This window comes from Phalaenopsis equestris, unplaced genomic scaffold, assembly GCF_001263595.1.
Source record: "Phalaenopsis equestris unplaced genomic scaffold, ASM126359v1 Scaffold000469, whole genome shotgun sequence".
NCBI lineage: Eukaryota > Viridiplantae > Streptophyta > Magnoliopsida > Asparagales > Orchidaceae > Phalaenopsis > Phalaenopsis equestris.
In genome coordinates this window covers 831126-855677 of record NW_018164910.1, presented here as the reverse complement: position 1 = coordinate 855677, position 24552 = coordinate 831126, and the positions used below count along the sequence as shown (strand labels likewise).

Here is a 24552-nt window from a genome sequence, read left to right as displayed (position 1 = left end):
TTGAGTGAGCCTATCGATGATCCAAGAAAAAAACATAAATGTAATTATCGGCCTATGATTTGTGCAGACATATCGAGTGAAGACAAACTGACGGTATGGGTGCCAACCATAACTTATGTCAAACTCGTCAACTAACATCATCCAAACTAACGCTAATGGTTTAGTTAAGGTTCATCCTTCGCTTCGTGTTTCATCTTCTTTCGATTAGTTTAAATGTTTATAGTCAATTGACAATAACATGCCTAACTCTATGAAAGAAAAGATGACTGAAAGAAAAGTTCCTAGGTTACTACAACAACTTATTTATTTATAGCAACCATCCAAAATAGAGTTAGCACACTCTAATAACATGTAAAGTAAATCTAAGATGACAATTTGTATATTATCTTTAGTAGTCCTACAAAACAAAGTTAGAATGTTTCATTTTAATATAAGAGAAATGCATGTGTTTACTTTGATTATTAATACGTTAATTTTTTTTTTATTTAGGACGACCCAGCCAAGATACCCATGGCTTTCCATAGTCTCAGGGTTGTCAATTTCCCTGATCTACTTAGTCTAGAGAGTGTTGACCTCATTTTTGATGAGGTCTGCTTCCCTCTCTAGAGCCTACAATCAAGCCATATGACTTCTCTACTGACTCTCATAGAGGACTAGTGTTGCCATTTAGAAAAATTCAAATCACATCTTGGCTCTTTTTAATCTCATATGTGTGGTTTCAAATCCTCAACATTTAGTTGAGTTAAATGGAACGAACATATTAAAACTTAAGTTAAGTTCCTATAAGGGTTGGAAATGCCTTAAGGAGAGCCTTTGAATTTTAGGGGTTTTAATTCCTTGAAACACCACACACATACCCCATACACATGTACATCACCACCGCAATCCACCCACAAACCACATGCACATGCACATCACCACTACAATTCACACAGATGCACACTCACACCACACTTACACACAATCCAAAAAAAAAAAAAATTGAAATCAAATTTCCAAAGAATTTTCATAAATCAAAAATTGAAAGCCCAAAATCAATCCATCATGATAAAATTCAAAAACCCATTACCATGACTAAAAAAAACACAAATCCACTAAAACGAAGGCCCACCCAAAAAAAAAAAACAAAACAAATTAAATTAAATAAAAGGGCCCTCATTACATTAATCAAGCACCATGTCATTAAAATTCAATCAAGACCAATGTGTGATGTGTCTTAATCAAAATGCCTAAATTGAGGCCCATGAAAAAGTCACCTAAAGATCACCAAAATTCTTTCTCATGACAAACCATTCAAGTCACCATGCCACTTATAGCTAAAAGAAACCACTCATTTAAATTTGCAAAAAAGGTGATTTCCCACTCTAATTACTCACCTAAGCCCAAGACTAGCCTAAACCCCCATGATTAGGACTTGTCCACCCAAGCCCCAATGCTAAGCACCAAGTCCAACCTTCATGATGGAGCTCACTTGCATGACTTGGACCAAAAGCACAAAAATCAACTTACCAAACCCATATGCCCATGAATCACCTCCATTGGCTTCACTACTCTCCACCGCTGATTACCACCAGCAAGATAATGACTGTCCAAGCTCTTGCCAGCAACCATTGCCAGCGGCGAAACCAAAACCGAGAGCCATCCATGGAATGAAAGCCCAAAATTGAGCCCATCCTACTTGGCTCACCCTCACTGGCTTAACTCCTCTGCCAAAGCTCCACCTAAGCAAACTTTTGAAGCCTTAGGCCAACCAATTGGAGTTCTACTTCTCTCTCATAACTGAGCCTACAATAAGGCATGCCAAAATAATCTCAAAAACTCTCACAACCACAAGTGGGGCCACCTTTTGTATTTATATATTTAACACCTAAACTTAAGTTTTTATTTTTTACATGCATATCACCTTACTTATTCATAAAAAATGTATTTCAATTATTAAAATGATAATATTTTTTTTTTATGTTAGGAAAGATTTAGGTGTTATAAATTTTTTTTTTTAAAAAAATTCAGATATGTAAGTACATGATAATTGAGTGGTCCCAAAAAAGACCACATTTTTATCGTGAGTTTGATGATAGCATTTTAAATTGTCAACTTGCTAATCCTCGACTCTCTCGATATCCATTTTTTATGCAATATCCACTAGCGAGTGGCGAGAAAGCTATGCTTTCTCTGCCGCGGCTCATCTCTTCTCCACTCCTTGCTCCCGTGTTGCTTCGTCGCCCTTCGACCCGTCATCAGGCCAGTTCGAAAAATGCTATTTTGATGCCGGGATCGAGAGCCCGCCGGTTGGTTGTTCGAATGAGGGTTTCCGATCGTGAAAATGTGGTGGAGATGGCCGGAATCGATCGTTTTGAGATAGGCGGTGTGGTGGAAGACAGTGATCCTGGGACAGCGGAGACGATTTTGAGGAGGGAGGGGGTATCGGCCAATCTCGAGGCCACTCTGAATCGATCGGTACTTTTTTTTTCTTTTGTTGGAGTTTGTTCTAATTCAATATTTTTTTTCTTCTTGCAACATTTGATCGAATTTGATGGCTTTTTGTTGAAAGAATTAGGTTGAAATAGGGATTTGTATTTGGAATGTAAAATTGAGGTTGAATGTGATATTCTGCTGGTTGAAAATAAGTTAAAATTGAAGCTTGGGTAGAATTTAGCCCAAAAGTTTGCAAAGTATCTGAAACAAATCAATGAAGTTACAAATTTTCACAGTTTTTCCTTTACTACATTATTGAATTTTGGATTTCATGGATGGCTTCATGAACAATTAAAGAGTGTGAGATGCACTTAATAAATTGTTTTCATAGATAAATTAATAACTTTGTAAAGTTGAAGTTATTAGTCATATCAATATTAGTACTAATTTTTTCTTTGTTATTCCATCACATAAGTTTATAGAATGAAAGACAAATTGATGTAATGTCTACAAGTTTCTGGTTTTGTCTCTGATTAAAAGATGAAGAATAGGTACAAAAATCTTTATTTCAAACTTGATGAGAAAATATATTGAAATGATTCTTTTAATTGAGGAACACAAAAATGTGAACTCTTTTCACAAGAGCTTAAAAGTTGAGCACAAAATATGTAGGGGCTATTTGTTTTAAACTCTTTTTTTTTTTTGTAATTTTATGTCATTTAGAATGATTTAGTCTAAAGAATATTAGTAACCAAGATTGGGAAAATCTAAATGTCAACCAAATTAAATGCAACTTAGATCACCTCAATCTTAATGGCTTAAAAAAGAAGACAAAAAAGGTGTTAATTTACCATTAATTATTTTAAATAGCATTTCATTTTTTTAAAGATGGCCTTTTACCAAACACATTGAGTTAAAAATATAAAAGTGTTATTTGAATAGCATTATTATCTAGACAATAATATTGCATACATAACATTGAACCAAGTAGACCCGTCATTAATATGCAACCAACTTACTGTAGTGGTCAGGTGCTTTGTCTTCAACCATAAGGTCTTGAGTTCAAGACTTAGCACATATGAGTCTATACATAATTAAAACAAAGAAGGAAACACTTCATTAACAATATCTTCTACCATCTCCTTCAAGAAGATGAACAATCTTGTCTTTGGGTTACAAAATTAAGAGATGAAATTAACCAGGAAAAAATTTTGTAGCAATAGAGCATACCATGTCCATTCATCATCAAATGGAGAATCTTAAAAATATCATACTTCATAAACATTTTTTAGGTTAGCGAGATTAGGTCAAGTTTGAAAGGATATAAGCTGCAATTCACATTAATATTCTTATTTTGTTACATAAGATCAAATGTTGGGCATGCCAAACTTTTGCAAAAAATAATTATTTTTCTAGGAAGCACAAGCAGAGGGTACAAGATTTAGTGTGTAAACTTGACCCTTTATACTAAATGGATAGGAAGAAGAAAATCTAATCAAAGAAGTAAAGTTAAAAATAGCGAATTAATTTTTTAAACAAAGCATCACCCAGTTGACTAATTAGCATAAATAAATGCAATAAATTCCAAAACATGAAAAAGATCTGCAAAATCTTTTGCAAAACCCAGAGAAGGAGACAAGTCTTCCAAAACTGTCAAATTTATTCTGGAATATGCAAATTAAATTGCAGACAAACAATGCTTAGATGCTTGGAAGTTGGAAAAATAAGCAATAAAGCAGAATCTGATATATAAATAGAAGAATGTCATGATCTATATGAGGAACCGAAAATTGATGATTTATGGGATTTATGATCAATGTCTTCTCCTATATTGCAAAACGAATCTATCCGTGGAAGGGTTGGTATAGCTCCAGGGGCAAACAAGATAAAGAGGAGACTTGTTTTTTTTTTTTTTTTGGGTCACATTAAGCTTCGACCATCGATGATCCGGTTAGGAGAGTAGATTTTCTAAATTCAACTCATGTTAAAAAAGGCTGAGGTAGACTTAAAAAGACTATGGCGTATTGAATAAAAAATGATCTTAATTGATTAGACTTAATAGGACACAATGGAGAAAAATGAATCATGTAGCCGACCCCACTTAATGGGATAAAGGCTTGTTGTTGTTCTCGTCCTCTTTTACGAAACAATCTTCTTGTAAAATAATCAAAGACTGTCACCTCTATCATAAAATGTTATCTTACCTTGCCAACAAAAAAAATTAATGAGCCATCAAATATTAACTTAATATAAGATAACATTACATGTGGGAACAGCAGTGGAGTGCATTTAGTTCTCAATTGAACTATTCAAGACATTTCCCATTTCTATATAAGGAAGCTTTAGTAAGTTTTAGTTGCCTCTGTTTTTGTAAATCATTAAATCTTTAACTTATTAAAATTCTATGCTATATATTGTCCAATATGTGCATTCTATGGGTTTCTTTGGTAATATTCTGTGCATTTTGCACATTTCAAAATTTTACATTCAATGTCTAATTTCTCATGGTTGCATGTACTTTCCATCGGTTTGTTTTTGGGGCATTTGCATACATACCACTTAATTCCTATGAATTTTTATATCTTACAGCTATATTTTGCTTTTTACATTTTATTCAACCAAATCTTTCATATCATTAGAAAAAATATCACCATTTTAACTTTAAAAAAGTTAAATACACCTTTTCATGCATAGATAAGGTGGTATGTATGTAACAATTGAACTTTAGGTGTTAGATATGTAAATACATAGGAATTGAGTTTTTTTTTTTTTTTGTAGATGCTTCACAAAATTGCTGCAAAGTAAATCCAACCATATAGACTGCTGTTATTTTGCAAGGTTCTAGGTTAATTTGCATCGATTTTAATTGGTGCCAGGTGGTTCTTCAACGAATTCTTTTCATACTTCTTTGGTTTACTACATCGTAAATATCTAAAGAAAATAAATTATGAAAAGTAGGGGATTTATTTATTTCATAAACTCTGAACTAATTTTTAAGATTTTATTTTACAAACATGTTTTTTCCCTGGCCAGAATAATTGGATTTTATTAGTTTTCCTATGTTTTTTTTCTGCATGGTTTTGTTCTAATGAGGTGTGTGGTATTTTAGTTTGCATCGGCAGATTTTGGCAGCTAGTTTTAGAGCAATGAGATCTATGTTTGGTGCATGAAATTTGGATAGATGCAACTAGGGCTGTGTATTATTTGGTCAAAATAAAAAAAATAGAACCGAACTGAACAAATTGGGTTGATTCGGTTCGGTTTCAAAATTTTATTTTGGTTTTTGAATTTCAAAACCTCAATATTTGGTTTTCGTTTTTTAGTTAGATTTTAATTCTCGTTTAATTGAACAGATTGAAAACCGAAAATTCGAAATTACATGTAGGATTAATGGAATTAAATCAATATTATACATGTATAATATGTAATTCTTGATGGTTGTTCATAACCAAAGTCCAACTAACATGATACTTAAATTCTTGAATATCTAATCTAGATCAAATCAATATCTGATTTTTATGTAAGACTTTAATCCAACATGATTCTGCGATTTATAAATTTCTAAACTTAACAATATGTTTAATCCTAATTCTGCAAGGAGGGCTGATTTGGATTTGACTAGCTTTGTTAGATTTGCTCATTTCAATGAGCTACTCTTGTCATGGAAACAAGGAACGTGCTTTTTTGTCAGATTTGGGTTGTTTGGGATCACTTTTTTTTTATTTGCTTTTATTTTGAAGGCATTGCTTTCAAAAAATGAATTTGCTTAATTTTAAAAACAAAAAAAATATTTAAACGTTGTTTTGATGTTTTTAAAAACAAACTAACCATGTTATAATATACTAAATATGTTTTATTTCAAGTAAAAAACATAATAAAATAAAATAAAAATAAAAATTAAATCTGAAAATTGATCTATGCATAATATAAAAATAATTTTGAACTAGACTTCCCCTTATTATCAGGCGGAACTAAAATTTGTTGTCTAATTATATTGTTCATTCTGATAAAAATGACTAATTAGGCTCTTTACTTTGTGTGATTTACCAGAGCAAGTGGCTTGTGGCTGCTCTTTTTGGTTTTGTCATTCTTTGGAAGCATGACGCTGAAGCTCTATGGGCTGCAATGGGATCGGTGCTGAATGCGTGGTTATCAACTGTACTAAAGCGGCTGTTGAACCAAGATAGGCCTTCTTCATTGAAGTCGGATCCTGGAATGCCTTCTTCACATGCCCAATCAATCTTTTATGCGGCGGTTTTTTCAGTTGCTTCTGGTAAGATTTACAGGCATACCACACAATTCTTATATATTTTATACATCTAACACCCGAAGTTTGATATTTACTCTTTTAGTTTCTTGGTGTCATAAACTTATGCATTAAAAGGTATATACTTTTAAAAAGATAGTGATGGTTGCATTTGTTTATGTAACATTAAAGATTTAGTTCGTATGCATGTAAATATGAATGTTTAGGTGTTAGATATGTAAATCCATAAGAATCGTGCGGTGTGTATGTAAATGCTTTTCATCATAGTGCTTTAACCTTTGGTTGTTAAGGCTTTTCAGCTGTCAATTAAAGAATTGTTAGTTTCTTTTGTGGATTGATCTAAATCTACGTCATCATCATCATTAGCCTTATCCTAAATATTGGAGATCCTCATTTTTCACTCATTCTCATTTAATGAAGCTTGATGTGTTCAATCTATTCTTCACAAATCAATGTTAACAACTATTTATTCAAATTTGGATTTACTAATTTGTTTTTTTAATTATTTGATATGAGTATGATTTACTCATTTGTTGGGCACATTTTCCACCTTTTTACATGATCAAACCATGAGGTTTCTTTTCATTAAGCTAAACTTTAATTGATGTCACTCGAATAGTTGTTCAATCATTTCTTAATTTTTTCAAATATTCATTTTAAAATTTCATTTTGTTAGGTTTAATGTAGATATTAATTATTACTTTATGGCCCGACGCTGAGATCCATCTATTAGCACCGACCTAAATGGTGGTTTTATAAAATTCATCTTTATAACACTACAAGAAAATTAGCCTTTTCAATACCAAAAAATTGGTATTTTTTAAAGTGTATGTTATCTGAACCACTAATATAAGGTTGCAAATATAAATAGCTAGCAAAACTAATTTTGACTTATTTAGCTACATTTTTTTGCACCAGTAAATGTGCAAGTTGTTAGAACTAGATGGTGAAGATATGTGCATTTTTGTGAAGACGATTTGAATTTTATTTTTTATGGGATGATAAGTTTTAGGAAAGTTTATAACAATTATAAAGGCTTTCATTTAAATGAGATTTGAGAGAAAATTTAGTATATTTTCTTAATTATGTGAGATATTTTAATTGTTTGAAAATAAATTTTAATTAAAAATAAAACGCTTATATTGCAAATTCTTGATTCATTATATGATTATAAGAGCAACATGTATCATGTTGCTTTCAAAACACAAACTTAATTTCAAATCTCATACTTCTACATTCGGAAATTTACTTACATAGCGTCCAATTCTTATGCATTTATTTTTCTCACACCCATATTTTAATTTTTACACCATGAACTCCTTAACCTATGTATGAAAAGGTGGATTACACTATTGACACCTTTTCATACATAGGGAAAGGTGCTTAGGGTGTAAAAATCAAAGTATGAGTGTGAGATAAGTAAATGCATAAGAATTTGGTGCTATGCATATAAATTCCCCTTCTACATTTAGCTAAATTTGATAATTCTAGCAAGTTAAGATATCTGTGCGCATAAAGCAATTCACTTGAGAATAGTTCTCTTAACTCTTTTTTGTTAGAGGATTTATGCTTCTTTGTCTATTATTTTTGTTGTTAGTGCCACCAAAAAATATTCTAATTTGTCATCTTTCTAGGGTGCTAGCCCAAATTACGCACAACATTGTTATCATTCGCTCACTCTTAGTAGGGCTGCAAATGAACTAATACACTCAACAAGCTATTCTTGGTTTGGTTCAATTAGAGTTTATTTATGACCATTTAATTAATTAGTTGAATAAGTTTAAAAACTTCTATAAATGCTCTATTGATAAAGGACATTTATGATCATAAACAATATCATTTAAAGCTTTTGAACATGTTAAGAAGTTTGATAAAGGCTTGATAACATACTCATTTAAGATTCAATTGTAAATTTATTTAACCAGTGATCTAAGGGGTTTTGGTGAACTAACTCAAACTCGAGCAAGCTATTACTAGGTTCATCTTGATTCATTTGCAGCCTTAACCTCATGATAATGTTAGATTTTTTTTTGAAGCTAAGTACTCCAAGGCTATTAAGCTTGTTTTTCCATTGGTCAGTCCTGATCCTGTTAAGTTTTAGGGAAATTTACATACATACCACACAATTCTTATGTGTATACATATCTACACCCAAATTTCAATATTCACACTTGTAACACCTTGATGTCATAAACCTATGCCTGAAAATGTGTTTTTTATTTCTTTTAAAAAGATAGTGATGGTGGCTTTTTTTATGTGAAGTTAAATATTTAAGTGGTATTTATCTAAATATTAATGTTTAGGTGTCAGAAATGTAAACCTATAGGAATTGTGTGGTATGTATGTAAATGCCCCGTGCTAATAAATCCAGCCAATTTAAAAGCCCAGTCCTACCTACAAACTAAGTTTTGATGGGGTAGTTGGCAAGTCTAGAGTGGGTAGAAGCTCTGGAGCTTAGCCAGAATTTGTTTGGACTTGTTAGCACATGAAGTTGGCATTTTTATGGCTTCATGTTGATGTTCTTACAAACTTTTGTTAAGTTTCGGTCTACCTTTCTTAAAGATGACCCAATGGTTTTGCTATTGCTAACTCCCCAAGTTCTCATAATTTTGTTAATATTTTGCAAAAAACTCTGTTTGAAATTTTTATATTTCCTCAAATCATGTGTTATAATGGAATATATTGATCATTATTGCATAACGTATGTTCTATTTTATGTTTGAGTGCAGTTATACGCCTCATGGGGATTAATTTGTGTACGGTGGGTGTTGGTGTTCTTACATTATTATGTGGCGCTTATCTGGTAATAATGTTTTTCTCTTTGGTTTTTTTTTATTGGATAAGTACATACATAGCACCCGCAACTTCGCTATTTACAAAATCTTGCATCCATGTGATATTTTTGAGTTACCGAACTGATGTATTTTGACGTGGCACGATCAAGGCATTGAGAATTTAATAAAAATGAACAATATGGGCTGGGGTTTTATCATGAATTTAGATATTTGAATGAGACTTTGAAAAATGGATGAAAGTGAGCGCTAGATTTGTAGATAGCAATGTTTCAAGTGCGATGTGTGTATTTGCCCCTTTTTTATTTATAAATTTATTTGATCTCCTACAAATGCTTTCCATATGCTTGTTGTGAAACTTTCTATTTGTATGATTACAACATGTTTAACACATTTAGGATATGAAATGCATTATTTTTTAGCATAAAGTGGTGAATATTGTAAGGTTAGAAATTGTTTATCTTTTAATGTTGAATCTTAAATTGTCCTTTGTGAACACGCCCTGAGAGTTAGAATCGGACGAGGAGGAATGAGGGACAAAGAGTTTTTTCAGAGAGAACTGGGAGAGGGGTCCCTTTTTTCATCCTTCTTTTATAATATGTTACAATCGCTATAGAAGGGTGGAATTTCTATTAATTTACATAAATTTTTATTTATGAATGATTGCAATGCAATACTATATTGTTCTGATGAAATGTTTTGGTGGGTTCCCTATTTGTAGTCATGGATGAGAGTATCTCAAGGATTTCACACCATGAACCAAGTGCTTGTTGGCGCGGCTTTAGGATGTGCATGCAGTCTCATATGGTTCTGGATGTGGCATTCATTTGTTCTACGAGCATTCGTCGTGTACATCTGGGTCAGGGTATTCGTCGTTCTCGCCTCACTATCTTTCTGTCTCGCCTTCTTATTTTATGTCATTCAGAATTGGCTCTCGGATGAGTGATATCTTGTTTTGTTTCTTAGTAGTTCTTACCAATAATTTTGCAAAATGTACATAACATCCATTATTTATCTAGTTAACATATCTTAACATCTAAATTCCGACTTTCTACACATTTGTATCATCCAAATCTTTCATATTACATAAAAAATATCACTAAGACATCTTTTCATGTATGAGCTTAGAGGTTAGATATATAAATACATAAGTATTGTGTGTGATATATCTAAATCTTTCTTGTTTAAAACATGAGAAAAATTACTTGTTATGAGCCAGGTTTTAAAATTGAGGCTTAGGCGTCAGAATTGGCTTACTTCAAGACATATTATTGATGAATGGATTTTAGATCAAGAATCTTAACATTTATTAATCTCAACTACGGTTGTCAAAACGGCTCTTTGTTTGCGAAGAGCTTGTGTTCGGCTCGCTAAGTAGCTCTTGTTTGATTTATTCGCTAAGTAAACGAGTCGGACACGAACCAAGTTTTGTTCATTCGTGCTCGACTCGTTTTGATTTGAAATAACTATATATATATATAATTTAATTAATTAAAAATTTCAATAAAAAATTTAATTAATTATCCTAGTAATTATAAATTTGAACAGTAAATCTACCTAATTAACTTAATAATTAATCAATTAAGCTCATAATAATTGAAGTAAATACTAATCATTTAATTAATTAACATAACAATTATAATTTCATTAATTAATTAACTTTGAAATATTAATAATTTAATTACTTAACTTAATAATTAAAATTTAATTAATCAACTTAATAATTATAAACTAACTAAATTTTTTAATTTCATTTAATTATTTAATTTACGAACTTAGTAATTATAAATTTTAACAATAAGTCTACCAACTTAACTTAATAATTGATCATTTAAACCCATAGTAATTGAAATAAATATTACTCACTTAATTAATTAAGTAATTAACTTTTAAAATATTAATAATTTAATTAATTAACTTAATAGTTATAAAATTAATTAATTAACTTAATATTTATAAACTTTAATTAATTAATAATTTAATTAATTAACTTAGTAATAATAAATCTACTTAATTTCTTAAAATGTATAATTTTTTTCTTTAAAAGAAATAGAAAATGCACAATCGAACATATTTTATAATTTTTCTTTTTAAAAACATATAAATCATAACGACACCAAATGTGTTTTTTTAAAACATAAAATTGAAAATAAAATAAATTGAAAAAAAAAAAAAAACAGAAAGTGATCCCAAACAGTACCTACATTTGTAACATTTTGGTGCATAAAATTATGCATGAAAAATTGTCTATTTCGGTTTTAAAAATTCAATAATTATGATATATTTTTTTATGTTATGTTAAAATTTGAAGTATTATAAATATAAATATGAAAATTTGTGTTAGATATGTAAAAATATAAGTATTTTGTGCTAAGTATGTAAATGCATCCCTTCTTTTTTTTTTTAAATGTAATTAATTCAATCCACAAAAATATCTGTAGAGAGAGAGAGAGAGAGAGGGAGAGATTCATAGAAACACAAAAGGATAAGGTCATGAAGAAACAAACATTTTTGAATGTTGGTGGGGACACTGAATTTGTGAAGGAGAAAGATAGAGGTTTCTGATCCCTTGGACTATTTTTTCTTGCAAGTTGCTACTACTGAATCTATGGAATTTTTATGTACATACATCCCACACAATTCCCATGTATTTACATATTTAACACCTTAACTTCTTACATTTATACCACCTGAACACATTATGTTAAGTGAGATACACCTTTTTCATGCATTGTTAAGCTGGTATTTACGTAAAAATTGAAGTTAGGTGTTAGATATGTAAATACGTAAAAATTGGGTTTTGGTCTGATCACAATAGCGCACTCTTCCACAAAGAAGGCTCCATTTAAAATAGACAATCCCATTTGATATCTTCACTTATTTTATCTTTCCCCACCACTGATGGTAGGGCTGTAAAAAAAGTTCGTTGTTCTCGAACAGTTCGTGTTCGGTTCGTCAATGAGTTCGTGTTCGACTCGTTCGATAAGCAAACGAGGAACAATTTTTTTTTCAGTCGGCTAATTAGACAAATCAAACACGAACAATGATGTGTTCGTTCGTGTTCGAATCTTTATTGTTTGAAATATAAAATTATTTAAAATAATTATATATAAAAAATTTATGATATTTTAAAAAATTATATTTTATAAATTATAATATATAATAAATTAATGATAATAGTATATTAATATACTATATTAGTAATATACTAATATGGATATTATATATTTATATAATATAAGTTATATAATTAATATAATATATTATTTATATATATTAATATTAGGGATGTCAAACTGGCTCGACGTTCGCGAACAGCTCGTGTTCGGCTCGTTCGTTAAGAAACGAACACGAACAGTTTCAAACAAATTAAATTTCAAACGAACTGAACACGAGCGCAAGCTCTGTTCGTTCGTCACACACAACACAAATTTTAATTTATATATTTTTACATAGTTTACACCTAAACTTTAATTTTTATTTTTGCAACATTCAAATCTTCCATACCAAATTAAATAATATCAGTGTTGAAAACATACAAGTGAAATAATCCTCTTCAATTATAAGTAAATGTTATAAATATAAAAAAAAAATTTAGAAGGTAAATATGTAAATACATTGGAATTGGTATCTATTCATGTAAATCTTCCAAAAAATAAGTATTTGATGAACATGCATGATTTTTAAATGAGGTATGAGTAGTATGGCACCACTAAAGATACAAATGTGAGTCAAATTTGACTTGGTTTGACAATATTAATGCCCAATTGAGTTAGGAAATACAAAATCATCCTCTAAATGAACCATGGAATCTCCCTGAATGTTTGAATGGCTCAAATTTTGACCAAAAAAGGCCTTAAATTATGTCAATTAGTAAAAATGATATGGTTTGTTTATCACCCATGTCCAAACAAAGAGGACGAGAGTTGAAAGCGGGGAAATGAAGACATATAAAGGAACGAAGCAGGAGTATGGGTGTCAGGAATTGAGCTCATATGCTGACTTGATCATAATCTAGCTCGAAAAATTTGGGTTTGTGTTGGTCCAAATAGTTTTTGGGTTGAGTTCGGGTTAAAAATGCTAACCTATTTAATTTGTTGTGGCAGGTTCAGCTTATGCTAGATGGTTTATGAGGGTGGGATTCAAGTTGGGAGGTTGAAGGTTGGATTTTTGACACGCTTATTAATAAAGTCGGGTTCGAGTCTAATGTGTCTCAAATGCAATGAGCATGATGTAAAAATAAGAAGGGGCAACGACATGCTTATCATACTATTCTAATGTTTTTGTATATGTAACACCTAAACTTTTGTATTTATATTTTACAACACTTTAGTGTCATAGAGCTAATGATATTTTGTTATGTAATGCAAAAGATATAAGGGATATGCATGTAAATATGAAAGTTTAGGCAATAGATATGTAAATACAAAAGAATTGTTTGGTGAGCTCAGCTCTTTGAATTCAAGTCTTGTTTGGACATCTCCACATGCCTTCTTATCTTCTTGTTTGTTCTGATTTCATCCCTCCAAGTTTCTTATGGGGCTTTCTCTTTGACCCTTCACCATTTTATTCATCCATTTGGAGTGCAATTAGTGCCATTACATATAGAGATAATACAAATTCTATATTTAGATTTTAAACTCTCTTTGTTTTCATTATTATATTAATGGGGCATTTTCATACATGCTACCTAATTTCTATGTATTTGCATATATGACACGTGAACATTACTTTTTTACATTTATACCGCCACAATCTCTCATATCACATAAAAAAAATGACAACCATTTAAACTTTTAAGAAGTGAATACTCCTTTTCTTGCTTAAAAAAGGTGATATATGCTTAAAATTTGAAATCGAGAAGTTAGATATGTAAATACATTGGAAATTAGTGGTATTTATGTAAATCTTGTTGAGTTGTGGAACCCGATTGTAGGACAAGTAGCAAAGGTTTTTCTTTTGGGCGCGACATGCCTAGGCCCACAGTCATGTGGGAGCGCCTACGCGGGGTTTGCATCGCCCCCACACAGTATTCCAGGAGCCTATGCATCCGGTTCAACAGAGCACTACATTCCCGTGCCAATGAGTATTTTGAAAATTTCGACAGTTGGCTCACTGAGTCGGTTTAAAGGCTTTGTTCTGGTGGTCTCTTGCATGTATTCGACGGGGGTTCTCGTGATTTAGAGAAATGTCGGAGAAAAGAAGTTCAATATGTTTTTCTCGTGAGATTGAAAGAGGAGATTGGAGCAAAGTCATGTAAGTTTCATCGATTGTATAGGAGATCAAAATGAGTATTATATACATTTTAGAACTTTATAGTAAAATTTTTTTAGTAATGTGATTTCGTAATTTTTTGTCGTTCTTTAGTGTTGCCACATTAATTTCTATCGTATTTTTCTGAAATATTTAATTATGTTTTGGTCCACATATTTTATTGTAATTTTATTGTGCAAAAAATTTTTCTATATTAAAATAGAAAAGACAACTTGTAAGGCACATTTCGAAATTGTCAGGTGGAGTCAGTCCACACTAAGGGTCCGTTTGGGGCGGCAGATCGGTAGCAGTGCTACACTGCATCACAGTTTCGTCTGTTTGGGTAAATTGCGCTTTAACAACTTTTTTAAAAAACTGCCGTTGAAATCTATGTTTTTCCACTGATTCTAGCTTGGTGCAGTGACAACTTTTTAGCTACAGTCTGACTTTAAAACAAAAAAAAGAATTTTAATTGTCACTGCAGTTTTTTGAACATCAAATTATTTTTTTACAGCTTCACAATTACTTTTTATAATTAAATTTTAATAATTGCATGTTTCTTATAAGTTTTGCATTTTTCTTTCTTGTAACATATGATCCTTGCACAAGACAAATGGATTCCCTTTCCATTGCTCATTATTTAATAATAGACCAACTCAAAAAGGAGTAATGTCATATCATCAACAGTGGTTCTTAGCTAAATAAAATACTTAATTTTTTTATCTACTAAATTGATGTATTTACGCTTGCCACCATCAAACTATTGAGAATTTGACGAAAGTGAACAATATATTCGAAAAACAAATGAAAGGGTATTATTGTAAATTACAAAATTTGGGTGGTTTGTATGAAATTGCCCCCATTTGTCTTTAGGTTGCATGCTCCCATTTGGCTTTAAAGTATTTATGAAGTCAGATCCTCACCCATTCAACACTATTACCATTGGGTTCATAAAAGAATGTCATGAGATAAAATAAAATAAAAAAGATGAAATATTTGCATATATGCCATACAATTATTATGTATTTACATATCTAACACACATACTTTCATTTTTATATATATGTCAACTTGGCTATGTATGAAAAAGATGTATTTCTTTCAAGAAAAAATGTGTATTCACTAGGGCTGTAAACGAGCCGAGCTTGAGCGAGCTCAGGCTAGGCTAGTGTTCGGCTCGTTCGAAATTGTTCGTGTATGAAATTGACTTATGTTCGAAACAGGCTCGTGAACAGTGTGTTAGTGTTCGGCTCGATTTAAATATTTGTGTTCGTGTTCGGCTCAAAATTGACTCGTTAAAATTAAACTGAAAAAATAAAAGTAAAGTGTTGGATTCAAAACTGGACCAAATGAATGCAAAAGAAGGCGCATAACCACCTTACCAAACGAGCAGTTACGTTTTAGGAATGCAAAAGAAGACACATAACCACCTTACCAAACAAGCAGTTACATTTTAGACTTAGATATAAATATATATAGTATATTATTATATAAATAATCATATATATTTTTTATTTCGAGCTAAAATGAGCCGAACACGATCGAGCAAATAGGTGTTCGGCTCGTTTATAATTCGAGCTTTAAAAACTTGTTCGTGTTCGACTCGTTTACTTAACGAACGAGCCGAACACGAGCTACTTAACGACCCGAACACGAGTTATTCGCGAACAACGAGCTTTTTTGACAACCCTAGTAATCACATTTAAAAATATTAAAATATAATTATTTTTTATAAGATATGAAAATTTTGGGTGGCGTAAATTTGAAAATAACTTTAGAAAGTGATGTTTTGATGTGATATGGAAGATTTTGGCGGTATAAATATAAAAAATAAAGTTTCAATGCTATATATGTAATACATAGAAAAGTCCGTGATATTTACTTAAAAAATAATTAAAAAATAATAAAAATCAATGTATGAACATCATATCATCATTTTATGTAATGTAATAGCTTATGAATGATAGCATGCAATATGCCAAGAAAAATGGGTTTTTTTGCAAATAGAGGCGGCTGAAAAAGTTGAACAAAACAAATCTGAAAATTGCATTAAAAAAATGCAAAAAAAGGGCAAAAAGATTCAGCTTGAAGCCATGGAATCCAAAATCAAAATAGGAACAAAAAATAATGGCCAAAATCAGCACTAATGTGAGGGATTAAATCACATATTAGTGGTTATAAGTAACATCAAATGATCATGATTGCATGGGGCAGCCATACATGTCTTTTAAAGATGCCCGTTGCTTTCAACTTGATATAAAACAGTAGGAAGGAATTTAAAAACTGGGCTTGAAAACGACCAATTCCTTATCACAATAGAAATAAATCCATGGTTTAGCTTGTGTTGGTTTTGGTGGTGTTTGTATTGATTCGTGTTTTGTTCTGTTTGAAAAATTTAATTTTGAAAGTGTTGTGAGTTGGCGACGTGGGGGAGTCTATACAGGCGGGGAGGCGCTGCAGTTATCGGCACGGACCGCCTATGAGGGCACGGGAGAGCTGTTCTGCCTGGGAGCGCTGCACCGTATGAGCGCGGTTGAGCCTATAGCAGCGCGGGCTCACCCATACTGGTGCGAGCGTTCCACATCCAAAAGCATGATGCAGGCCGAACGTGCGAATCAAATGATGCAGTATAAGATGCAGTTTGAAAATTCAGCCGAAAGAGAGCCGAAATGAATGCCACCTTAATCTTATTGTATTCAATCCTCCTCTTCTTACACCTGAAGTAAAACCCAATAAGAAAAATAATAGAGATTATTTTCAATATATTATTTGAACTTCACCCAACAAAAAGAAAGATTTACATGTATTTTACTTAAAAAAAGCTAAAATGATGTGAAAAGGAGCGAAGTTTGTGTGAGAGATGTAAATACATAAGAATTGGGAGGTATGGATGTAAATTCCCCCCAAAAGGATAAGTAAGATTTATGTGAAATATGAAAAGGGCATGCAAATCTATCATGCGACAACTCTGAAGAAGATAACGTGGAGTTGAATCTCTGTTTGATTGGACTGTGCAAGTGGCAGCCATGGACCTTTGCTGTCTATAGATTTTATTTCACAATATTGATGATAATTTTCAATATTTTAATTCATTGGAGGAAGCCCACACCAAACACACTCTGGAACGCAAGGACAAAATTAAAAGAAAAAAAAATGATGCAATTAATCATGGAACAGCTCACCTGATCTGGAACAGCGACTGGTTAAATTTAAAAATGCCAGCTTGATAGCAGACAAATGGGAGGAGAAAGAAAGGAGGGAGTAATACAAGGAGAGGTGTTTCAGGTGAAGAAGATGAAGACAGCAGAGCACGGAGCAGTGCTGAAAGATAGAGGCATGGAAAATATGCAGAGAAGCTTCCTGACATGGACCAGAAACTTACATGAATGTAGGTGTTGAATGCTGGCTTGTCCGTGAATCAAACCTAAAGGAATAGAGTGGGGAGAGAGAGGGAGAGAGAGAGAGAGATCAGTAATGAGCAGCCTGTAATACCTGTCAATGGTGTTGTTGTTTCCCATCTTTTATTTGGCTGATTTGACTATCTCTTGTTCATTAAATGATTTCTCTTTTTATAGAGAACAAAGTAAAATATGCGTTGTTATATTTTTTTTCTTTGCTTTAATAAATGCTGTATATGATATTCTTGGTATTTTACAGAAATGAGCATATTGCTCGGTCGGTCTCTGGCTCAATCGGCTGAGCTTCTTTGGCTTTGGCTTGATAGAACCGGTAAGGTCGGCTAGATGTAGTATGCTGAACTTAATTGACTTTGAGTCGATATGCCCGATTCGATTGGCTGAATTTTTCTAGACATTGACTCTTGATAAGAAATGAGAGAGTTTCTGGACATCCTGATTAGGATTGGAGATGCTGAGGAGTTAGGTCTTCCTATAGGTCGACTTTTTCATGCCGGTTGGCTTGGAAGTCTGTTTGTCTCGCTTTTGATCGAATGATTTGGAATGACTTGGATTTGAACCATTCGGTCATCATTCATGACTAGATCGGCTTTGGCCTTATTGGTTTTTGGGTTGGAAGTCTGCACTTTGTCGGATAAGTGAGCCTAATGATCTTCTATCAATGGTGTCTCCTTCGTCGTACCCTTCTCCTCTGTACCGTCAGAACTCCTCAGTATCAACACTGACATATTTTAGATGTACGATAAGATTACAAGCCAACAAATGCAGGGGACTTAACAATGTGTCATTTTCGGATAATGATAAGATAATCTTTTAATGGTGATCTTCTTGGAGGCTTTAGCTCTCTTCTGAAATGCGCTTTTGAGCAAAGATGCAATTGCTTGTATTTTGGTGTTCACTTCTAAGTCACTATTGATAGGAGCACCTCTGATTACTTAAATGGAAGATTTACACACATACCACTCAATTCCTACTTATTTACATATATGTCACCAAAACTTTAAATTTTAAAAATATGCATGAAAAGAAGTTAAAATAATGATTTTTTTTTAATGTGATATTAAGGTTTTGGGGGGTATAAATGTAAAAAATAAAAGTTTACACTTGATATTTATACATATTGATGACATGCTTGCATTTGCAAACATTATTTCTATGCTTGCATTTGCAAACAAATATATAAAAGGTATGTTAATTACAGTATAAATGAAGCTTGATTAACAAAATATGTTTCTACTGTTGCTTCCTTGTTGCCATCCTTAATTGCAAGTTAATAAACACACCCCTCAAATATTTGGGCCTTCCTGTCTCCCCCAACAAAACTCTTTTCCTGGAAAAATTACATAAGCTTTTATCTCTAATTAGTTGATTTGGACTGATCAAGATCACAATCTGGACCCATATTACCTATTGATAAAAGTGTTAAAATGATCCATAACTTTCTCGAAACTATTTCAGGACATCTCTTGGGCTCATCTGCAATTGCCAACATTAAAATGTGGTTTGAGATTTCAACTGTATTTGTGCTTAATTCTGCAGGCAAAATGAATTACTTCATTGGGTCATGGATGAAAGCTTGCAATGGACCTATTCTGAATTATGTTGTTGGTAAAAATTGAATTTTTGGTGTTAGATATGTAAATACATGGAAGTAAGTGGTATGTATGTACATATTCCTCTCAAAAAAAGAAATCATATGTTTAAAAAATCATGTGTTTAAAACTAATCAAAGTGAAGGAGAGTAAGGCTGAGGACCACAAGCCTGGTCTTCTATCTTCGCTATCTGCATAACTGTAACAACATCAATAATGTAATGTAATTCCCACAATTATAATAAATCAAAAGTCCAGTTTCTTGTCTGGTTCGCCTGCTTCCATTTCAGAGAATGATAAGAACAGCTTAGGGAACCAGCAGCAAGAAACCATATGCTTGAATACAGCCAAAAAGAGAGAGAGAGAGAGAGAGAGATAAGAAGAGACAAGCAAATAGATGCCAACTATGTGCAAGTTGTCCAACAATGACAGCAAATATTGATAAACAAGAGAAATATTCCACAAAGGTCAAGTCTTGGAGGATTTACAGAACCCCTCACCCTTTCTACTCCTCAAAGAACACAACTTTTTCATTTTTTTTAACAAACCAACACAATAATAAAACATATAATTAACCATTAAGAGAAACCAATCAAAGAAAAAACGGAAAAAAATTCAACCTTTAATCATAAATCACTCCCACCATTTACTTTCCTCTTTGGTTTTTCACAAAGTTTTTGAATGAACTTATGCAGATTCAGTGTTGCTCTTAGTCTTCGATCTGTAGAGGAGCTTCTTCTTCTTCGTCGTGGCATTGTCAATGCTTAGAACAATCTTTCCTGGCTCACCCACCTTGAAGCTGCTTTTTACGTAGGGTTCATCGGCGACAGAGAACTTCCGTGCCTTCTGCACCAGCACTGTGTAACCTTCCTCTGATGTTGGAACGAACTCCGCACTGTAACTCACATCCCATCCTAATACTCGGAGCTCCCATATGATAAGGGATGGCTGTTGAAAATTCAACAAAGAATTTTAAAAGAAAGTTCAGAGAGTTGCAGGGGGAAGAAGAGAGGAGAGGATGATTCACCTCAGTAGAAGGCAACTCAATAACGTGTTTGCTTGAGGGCTTAATGATGACCTCAGTAACAGCATCAGAAGAAGTGAAATCTGTATCATTTTCTTTGCTAAGACCTCCATATTGAACTGGAACGTATTCTGGGGCTATGTACCTAAACAATTTCATGCAACAAAAATGCTTGAGAAACTCTGCCAGGAAAATAAATTGAAAGGGAATGAGAGAACTAAGTGCAATACATAGCACCCAATTCCTATGTATTTAAACATCCAACACTCGAAACTTTGCCTTTTTTACATTTCTATAACCCAAATCTCTCATATCACATCAGAAAGGCCATTACTTCAAAAATAAAAAATAAAAAAAAGAAATCCGCCTTTCATGCATAGGTTATGGAGGTATGTCACATCAGAAAGGCCATTACTTCAAAAATAAAAAAACCGCCTTTCATGCATAGGTTATGGAGGTATGTGTAACAAATGAAGTTTAGGTCTTAGATATGTAAATAGAAAGAAACTGAGTGGTATGTATGTAAATCAGGACAAACATTAGCAATCTAACAGATTTGAAGAATCTGAATTTTGAAATGAGCGATTTTGAAACACAGTTTTTGTCCCACATAGCTAAATTCTTCTTTCTTTACATATGCAAACACATAAATATCTTCCTTCAAAAAAGAAAATCAGATCTTTATAATTGGAGCTTATTCTAGACGGATTGCAGGTCACGATAGAAGCCTAAAAGAGCTCAATTTGGCTGCGAAGAAGAGAAGGGATTTGTAACCTGAATATGGTTTCTGCAGATTTGGAAGGACCAGCGAAAACAAACTTGCTCTTACTCCTCTGTGTAAAGAACGGACTAATCACTCGGTTATATGCAAGGTACCACCATGGAACATTTATAAACACCTACAAAGCAAATTAAAGTAACAAATTTCCTTAATTTAGCATAAATAAACTATAATCAATGCAGAATATGATAAAATGCAGTATTGAACAAGAAAATACTCCAATTTTGGAGAAACTATGAGGTGAGAAAAGGAGGTCTTAATAAATTCACCCAACTTTACTGTAAAAAAAGCCATGAAAGGAGAGAATTTGCACAAACCTGCTTGGCCACAAACTCAGGATAGTTATCCTGGAGTAGAGCTAAAGCCTTCTTGGTGGCCTGCCGGAGCTCCTTCTTTCCTGGTCCTGGGACGTTCTTAAGATCAGTGATCTGCACCATGGTGCAAACTCCTTTGGGACTAAAGTCCAGTTGCTGCCTAATCCCTTTCTCAAGGAACTGAATTCTCCACCTCAAAAACTTCTCCCTCTTCTCTTCGTCCCCAAAGGCCTTCGCATAGAGCTCCGGGTCCTGAAACTCTCCATAAACATTATAGCAAACAGGATGACCTTCCTTATCCTGTCCATGGTAGAACACCACCTTCTCCAGCTCCGGAACCTCAAGGTCCTCCTCCAGCAGACTCTCGATCCCAAACTGCTTCCTCCAAATCACAGCGTTCTTGATCATGGCGAGAGCATCCTTCACCTTGAAATCCCTAGCCCTGAGAAACTTCAGCAGAACAGTATCACTCTTTTCGTCCCCAACAAGAGGAACCCCCCAGATGAACTCCTCCGCTGGAGTAACCACCGGCGGGGCTTCAACAGACGCCGCAGCTTCAGGCTCTTTAATGGGTTCTTTATCAGTCCCCGTTTCTGCCGTCGGAGCCACCGCTTCAACGACAGGTGCAGGTGGGGTTACAGGTACAACGGTCTCCTCGATAGCCTCCACAGTCTTCGCTCCATCATCGTCAACCACCACTGTCTTAATCTCCACCGATTCTACTACTTTCGGCGCATCTGAAGGTGCGACGGCCGGCTCTTCAGAAGTGTGGGCGGCGGTTTCTTCCGCCTTGTGCTCCGCCGGCGCGGTAACCTCAGCTTTCTCCTGAGCAGCAGACGTCTGTTCTGCGGCTGCGGGTTCCTCCACCTTGGCCTCGGAGGCAGGGGGCTCCTCGGATTTAGGGGGAGGAGGAGGCGGCGGTGGTGGTGGATTAAACTCGTTATTAGAAAGAGCTGCTTGAACAAGCTGCTTGAGCTCATCAAGGGCTTTCTTTTCGGGCTCCGGGAGATCGCCGACGAGATTGCTCTCCTCCTTGAACGAAACTGACTGCTGAGACTGCTGAATCGGACCCTCTGCATCCGCCGCCGCAGCAGGGGCCGGCGCTGCAGCCTCCGAAGTTTCCTTCTCCACGGCCACCGCGGCCGGAGCCTCCTCCGTGGGCTTCTTCGTCTCCTCCTCCGTCACCTTAGCAGCCACCACCGGCGGATCTTTTTCCCCTGTTTTCGCCTCTGAAACCACCACCCCTTCCGCCGGCGACGAATCCGAAGCCTTCTTCTCTGTTTCCTCCGCCATGACTGAAAATCTCAAGAGAGGAAGGGATAGAGAGGGAGGGAGCGAGATGGGGAAGACTAGAGAGAGAAGGGATTAGGTTAGAGAGGAGAGGGAGATTTTTATATAGAAGAAAGGTGCGCGGAAGAGGTGGGTACAGTGAAAGAGGATAAACAAAGAAGACCAGTCTGTCAGAAGGAGAAGGCCAGCGGTGTTCGCCATTAATGGGCCCCACCGTGCTGAATTTTCTAAAATTAATATTCGAATAATATTCATTATTACGGCGTGTTATTAAAAAATAAATAAATAAAATAGTCACTATTAGTTTTTTTTTTTTAAATGACATTTAATAATTTTTCATAAAAACTATTTCCATTTAAATTTAAAAAGATTGGAAATTATTTTATTATTTTTATAAATTTTAATATTGAAAAAAACTTTTTAATATTTATTACAGATAATTATAATTATTTGAAGAAGCTTTTGCGTTTTGAAAATGCACCTGAACTATTTGGGTAAACTGCGTTTTGGCAGCTTATATATTTTTAAAAAGTTAAAAACAGTGTTTTCACCCGCACCTATATAGGTGCGATGACAGTTTTCTGGCAGCGGTATGACTTTTTCAAAAAAAAAAATACAAATTTGTAATAGCCGCCGCACCTAGCTTATCAACAGATTATTTTTAATCAGTTTATCAGTAGATTATTCAATAAGCAACAGCTGCCCCAAAGAGACCCTCAGGCATTTGAGGAGGCCGTAAAGCTCCGTTCGGTCCGATAAAACACCATCTACTGTAAAAAATTTCATTCGGTGAAACAAAAACTCGTGAAATTCTTTCGCAAAAACAATAAATTTTCGTCTTTTCAGATGCAGCTCGTGTCAACCAGAACACCTGGCGCAGGCATTTGGCAAATATCAACCCCCCTTTTTTTTAATTTATTTTTTAATTGAATAAATAATATTTAAATAGCCGAAGCTGAATTAATTAAATGATCAAAGTACAGCATTGATTAGCAGATAAGGTTTTAATAACTAATATCATTAAGAAATAATTAACGAGTCAAAATAAATAATTAATTAAAAATGTATTTTTAAGCTTATCACCTATCTTGAATCGACCATTTCAATACATATGTGGGTACATGGAGGATAAATCCAAGGAGAATAATAAAGGTATTTGTTTTAAATGCCAATTCTAGTTTATGAATTAATTGCTAATTATTATGGTTAAATTTGCTCTAATCTCAGTGTTTTAGGGTTAAGTAGATGTGATGGATTGATTAATGGGGTTGTTAATTTGAGTGAATCAAAACTAATTGTGGATGGAAAGGGAAACCAAATTGAGATATATTTTTTAATGAAATTTGGGATTTGCATTGAATGACTTTAAATGAATTGGTTGGTAGATTTGTTAAAACAATTCAAATGA

The 24552-nt window shown here is 33.6% G+C and overlaps 2 protein-coding genes across 3 annotated transcripts; one reads left to right on the top strand and one right to left on the bottom strand.

Moving 5' to 3' along the window:
* The first annotated feature begins 2095 nt into the window (after nt 1-2095).
* On the top strand, nt 2096-10559 carry LOC110027967 (lipid phosphate phosphatase epsilon 1, chloroplastic-like). Of its 2 annotated transcripts, XM_020729634.1 has the most exons (4): nt 2097-2457; nt 6466-6688; nt 9412-9485; nt 10196-10558. In XM_020729634.1, the coding sequence occupies exons 1-4, from the start codon at nt 2131-2133 to the stop codon at nt 10418-10420; spliced, it is 849 nt and encodes a 282-aa protein (XP_020585293.1). In that variant the 5' UTR covers nt 2097-2130; the 3' UTR covers nt 10421-10558. The 2 variants fall into 2 exon arrangements, with proteins under 2 accessions (XP_020585294.1, XP_020585293.1); XM_020729635.1 differs by lacking the exon at nt 9412-9485 and having other exon boundaries at nt 2096-2457; nt 10196-10559.
* Nucleotides 10560-20144: 9585 nt separating this feature from the next.
* Nucleotides 20145-23285, bottom strand: LOC110027968 (patellin-3-like). The gene is made up of 5 exons (XM_020729636.1): nt 22986-23285; nt 21858-22901; nt 21534-21658; nt 20763-20904; nt 20145-20683 (listed from the first exon to the last, which is right to left on the bottom strand). Exons 1-5 carry the CDS (start codon nt 23145-23147, stop codon nt 20423-20425), a joined length of 1734 nt encoding a protein of 577 aa, XP_020585295.1. The 5' UTR covers nt 23148-23285; the 3' UTR covers nt 20145-20422.
* Between the last annotated feature and the right edge of the window lie 1267 nt (nt 23286-24552).

Excerpts from the sequence above, each read along its gene's own strand:
- LOC110027967 (XM_020729634.1), top strand. The coding sequence starts at position 2,131 with ATGCAATATCCACTAGCGAGTGGCGAGAAAGCTATGCTTTCTCTGCCG. Across the intron at positions 6,689-9,411 it reads GGTTTTTTCAGTTGCTTCTG|TTATACGCCTCATGGGGATT; the intron begins GTAAGATTTACA and ends GTTTGAGTGCAG. Across the intron at positions 9,486-10,195 it reads TATTATGTGGCGCTTATCTG|TCATGGATGAGAGTATCTCA; the intron begins GTAATAATGTTT and ends CCCTATTTGTAG.
- LOC110027968 (XM_020729636.1), bottom strand. The coding sequence starts at position 23,147 with ATGGCGGAGGAAACAGAGAAGAAGGCTTCGGATTCGTCGCCGGCGGAA. Across the intron at positions 22,902-22,985 it reads AGGCTCCGGCCGCGGTGGCC|TCAGTTTCGTTCAAGGAGGA; the intron begins GTGGAGAAGGAA and ends CAGTCTCAGCAG. Across the intron at positions 20,905-21,533 it reads TCTGCAGAAACCATATTCAG|GTACATAGCCCCAGAATACG; the intron begins GTTACAAATCCC and ends GAAATTGTTTAG.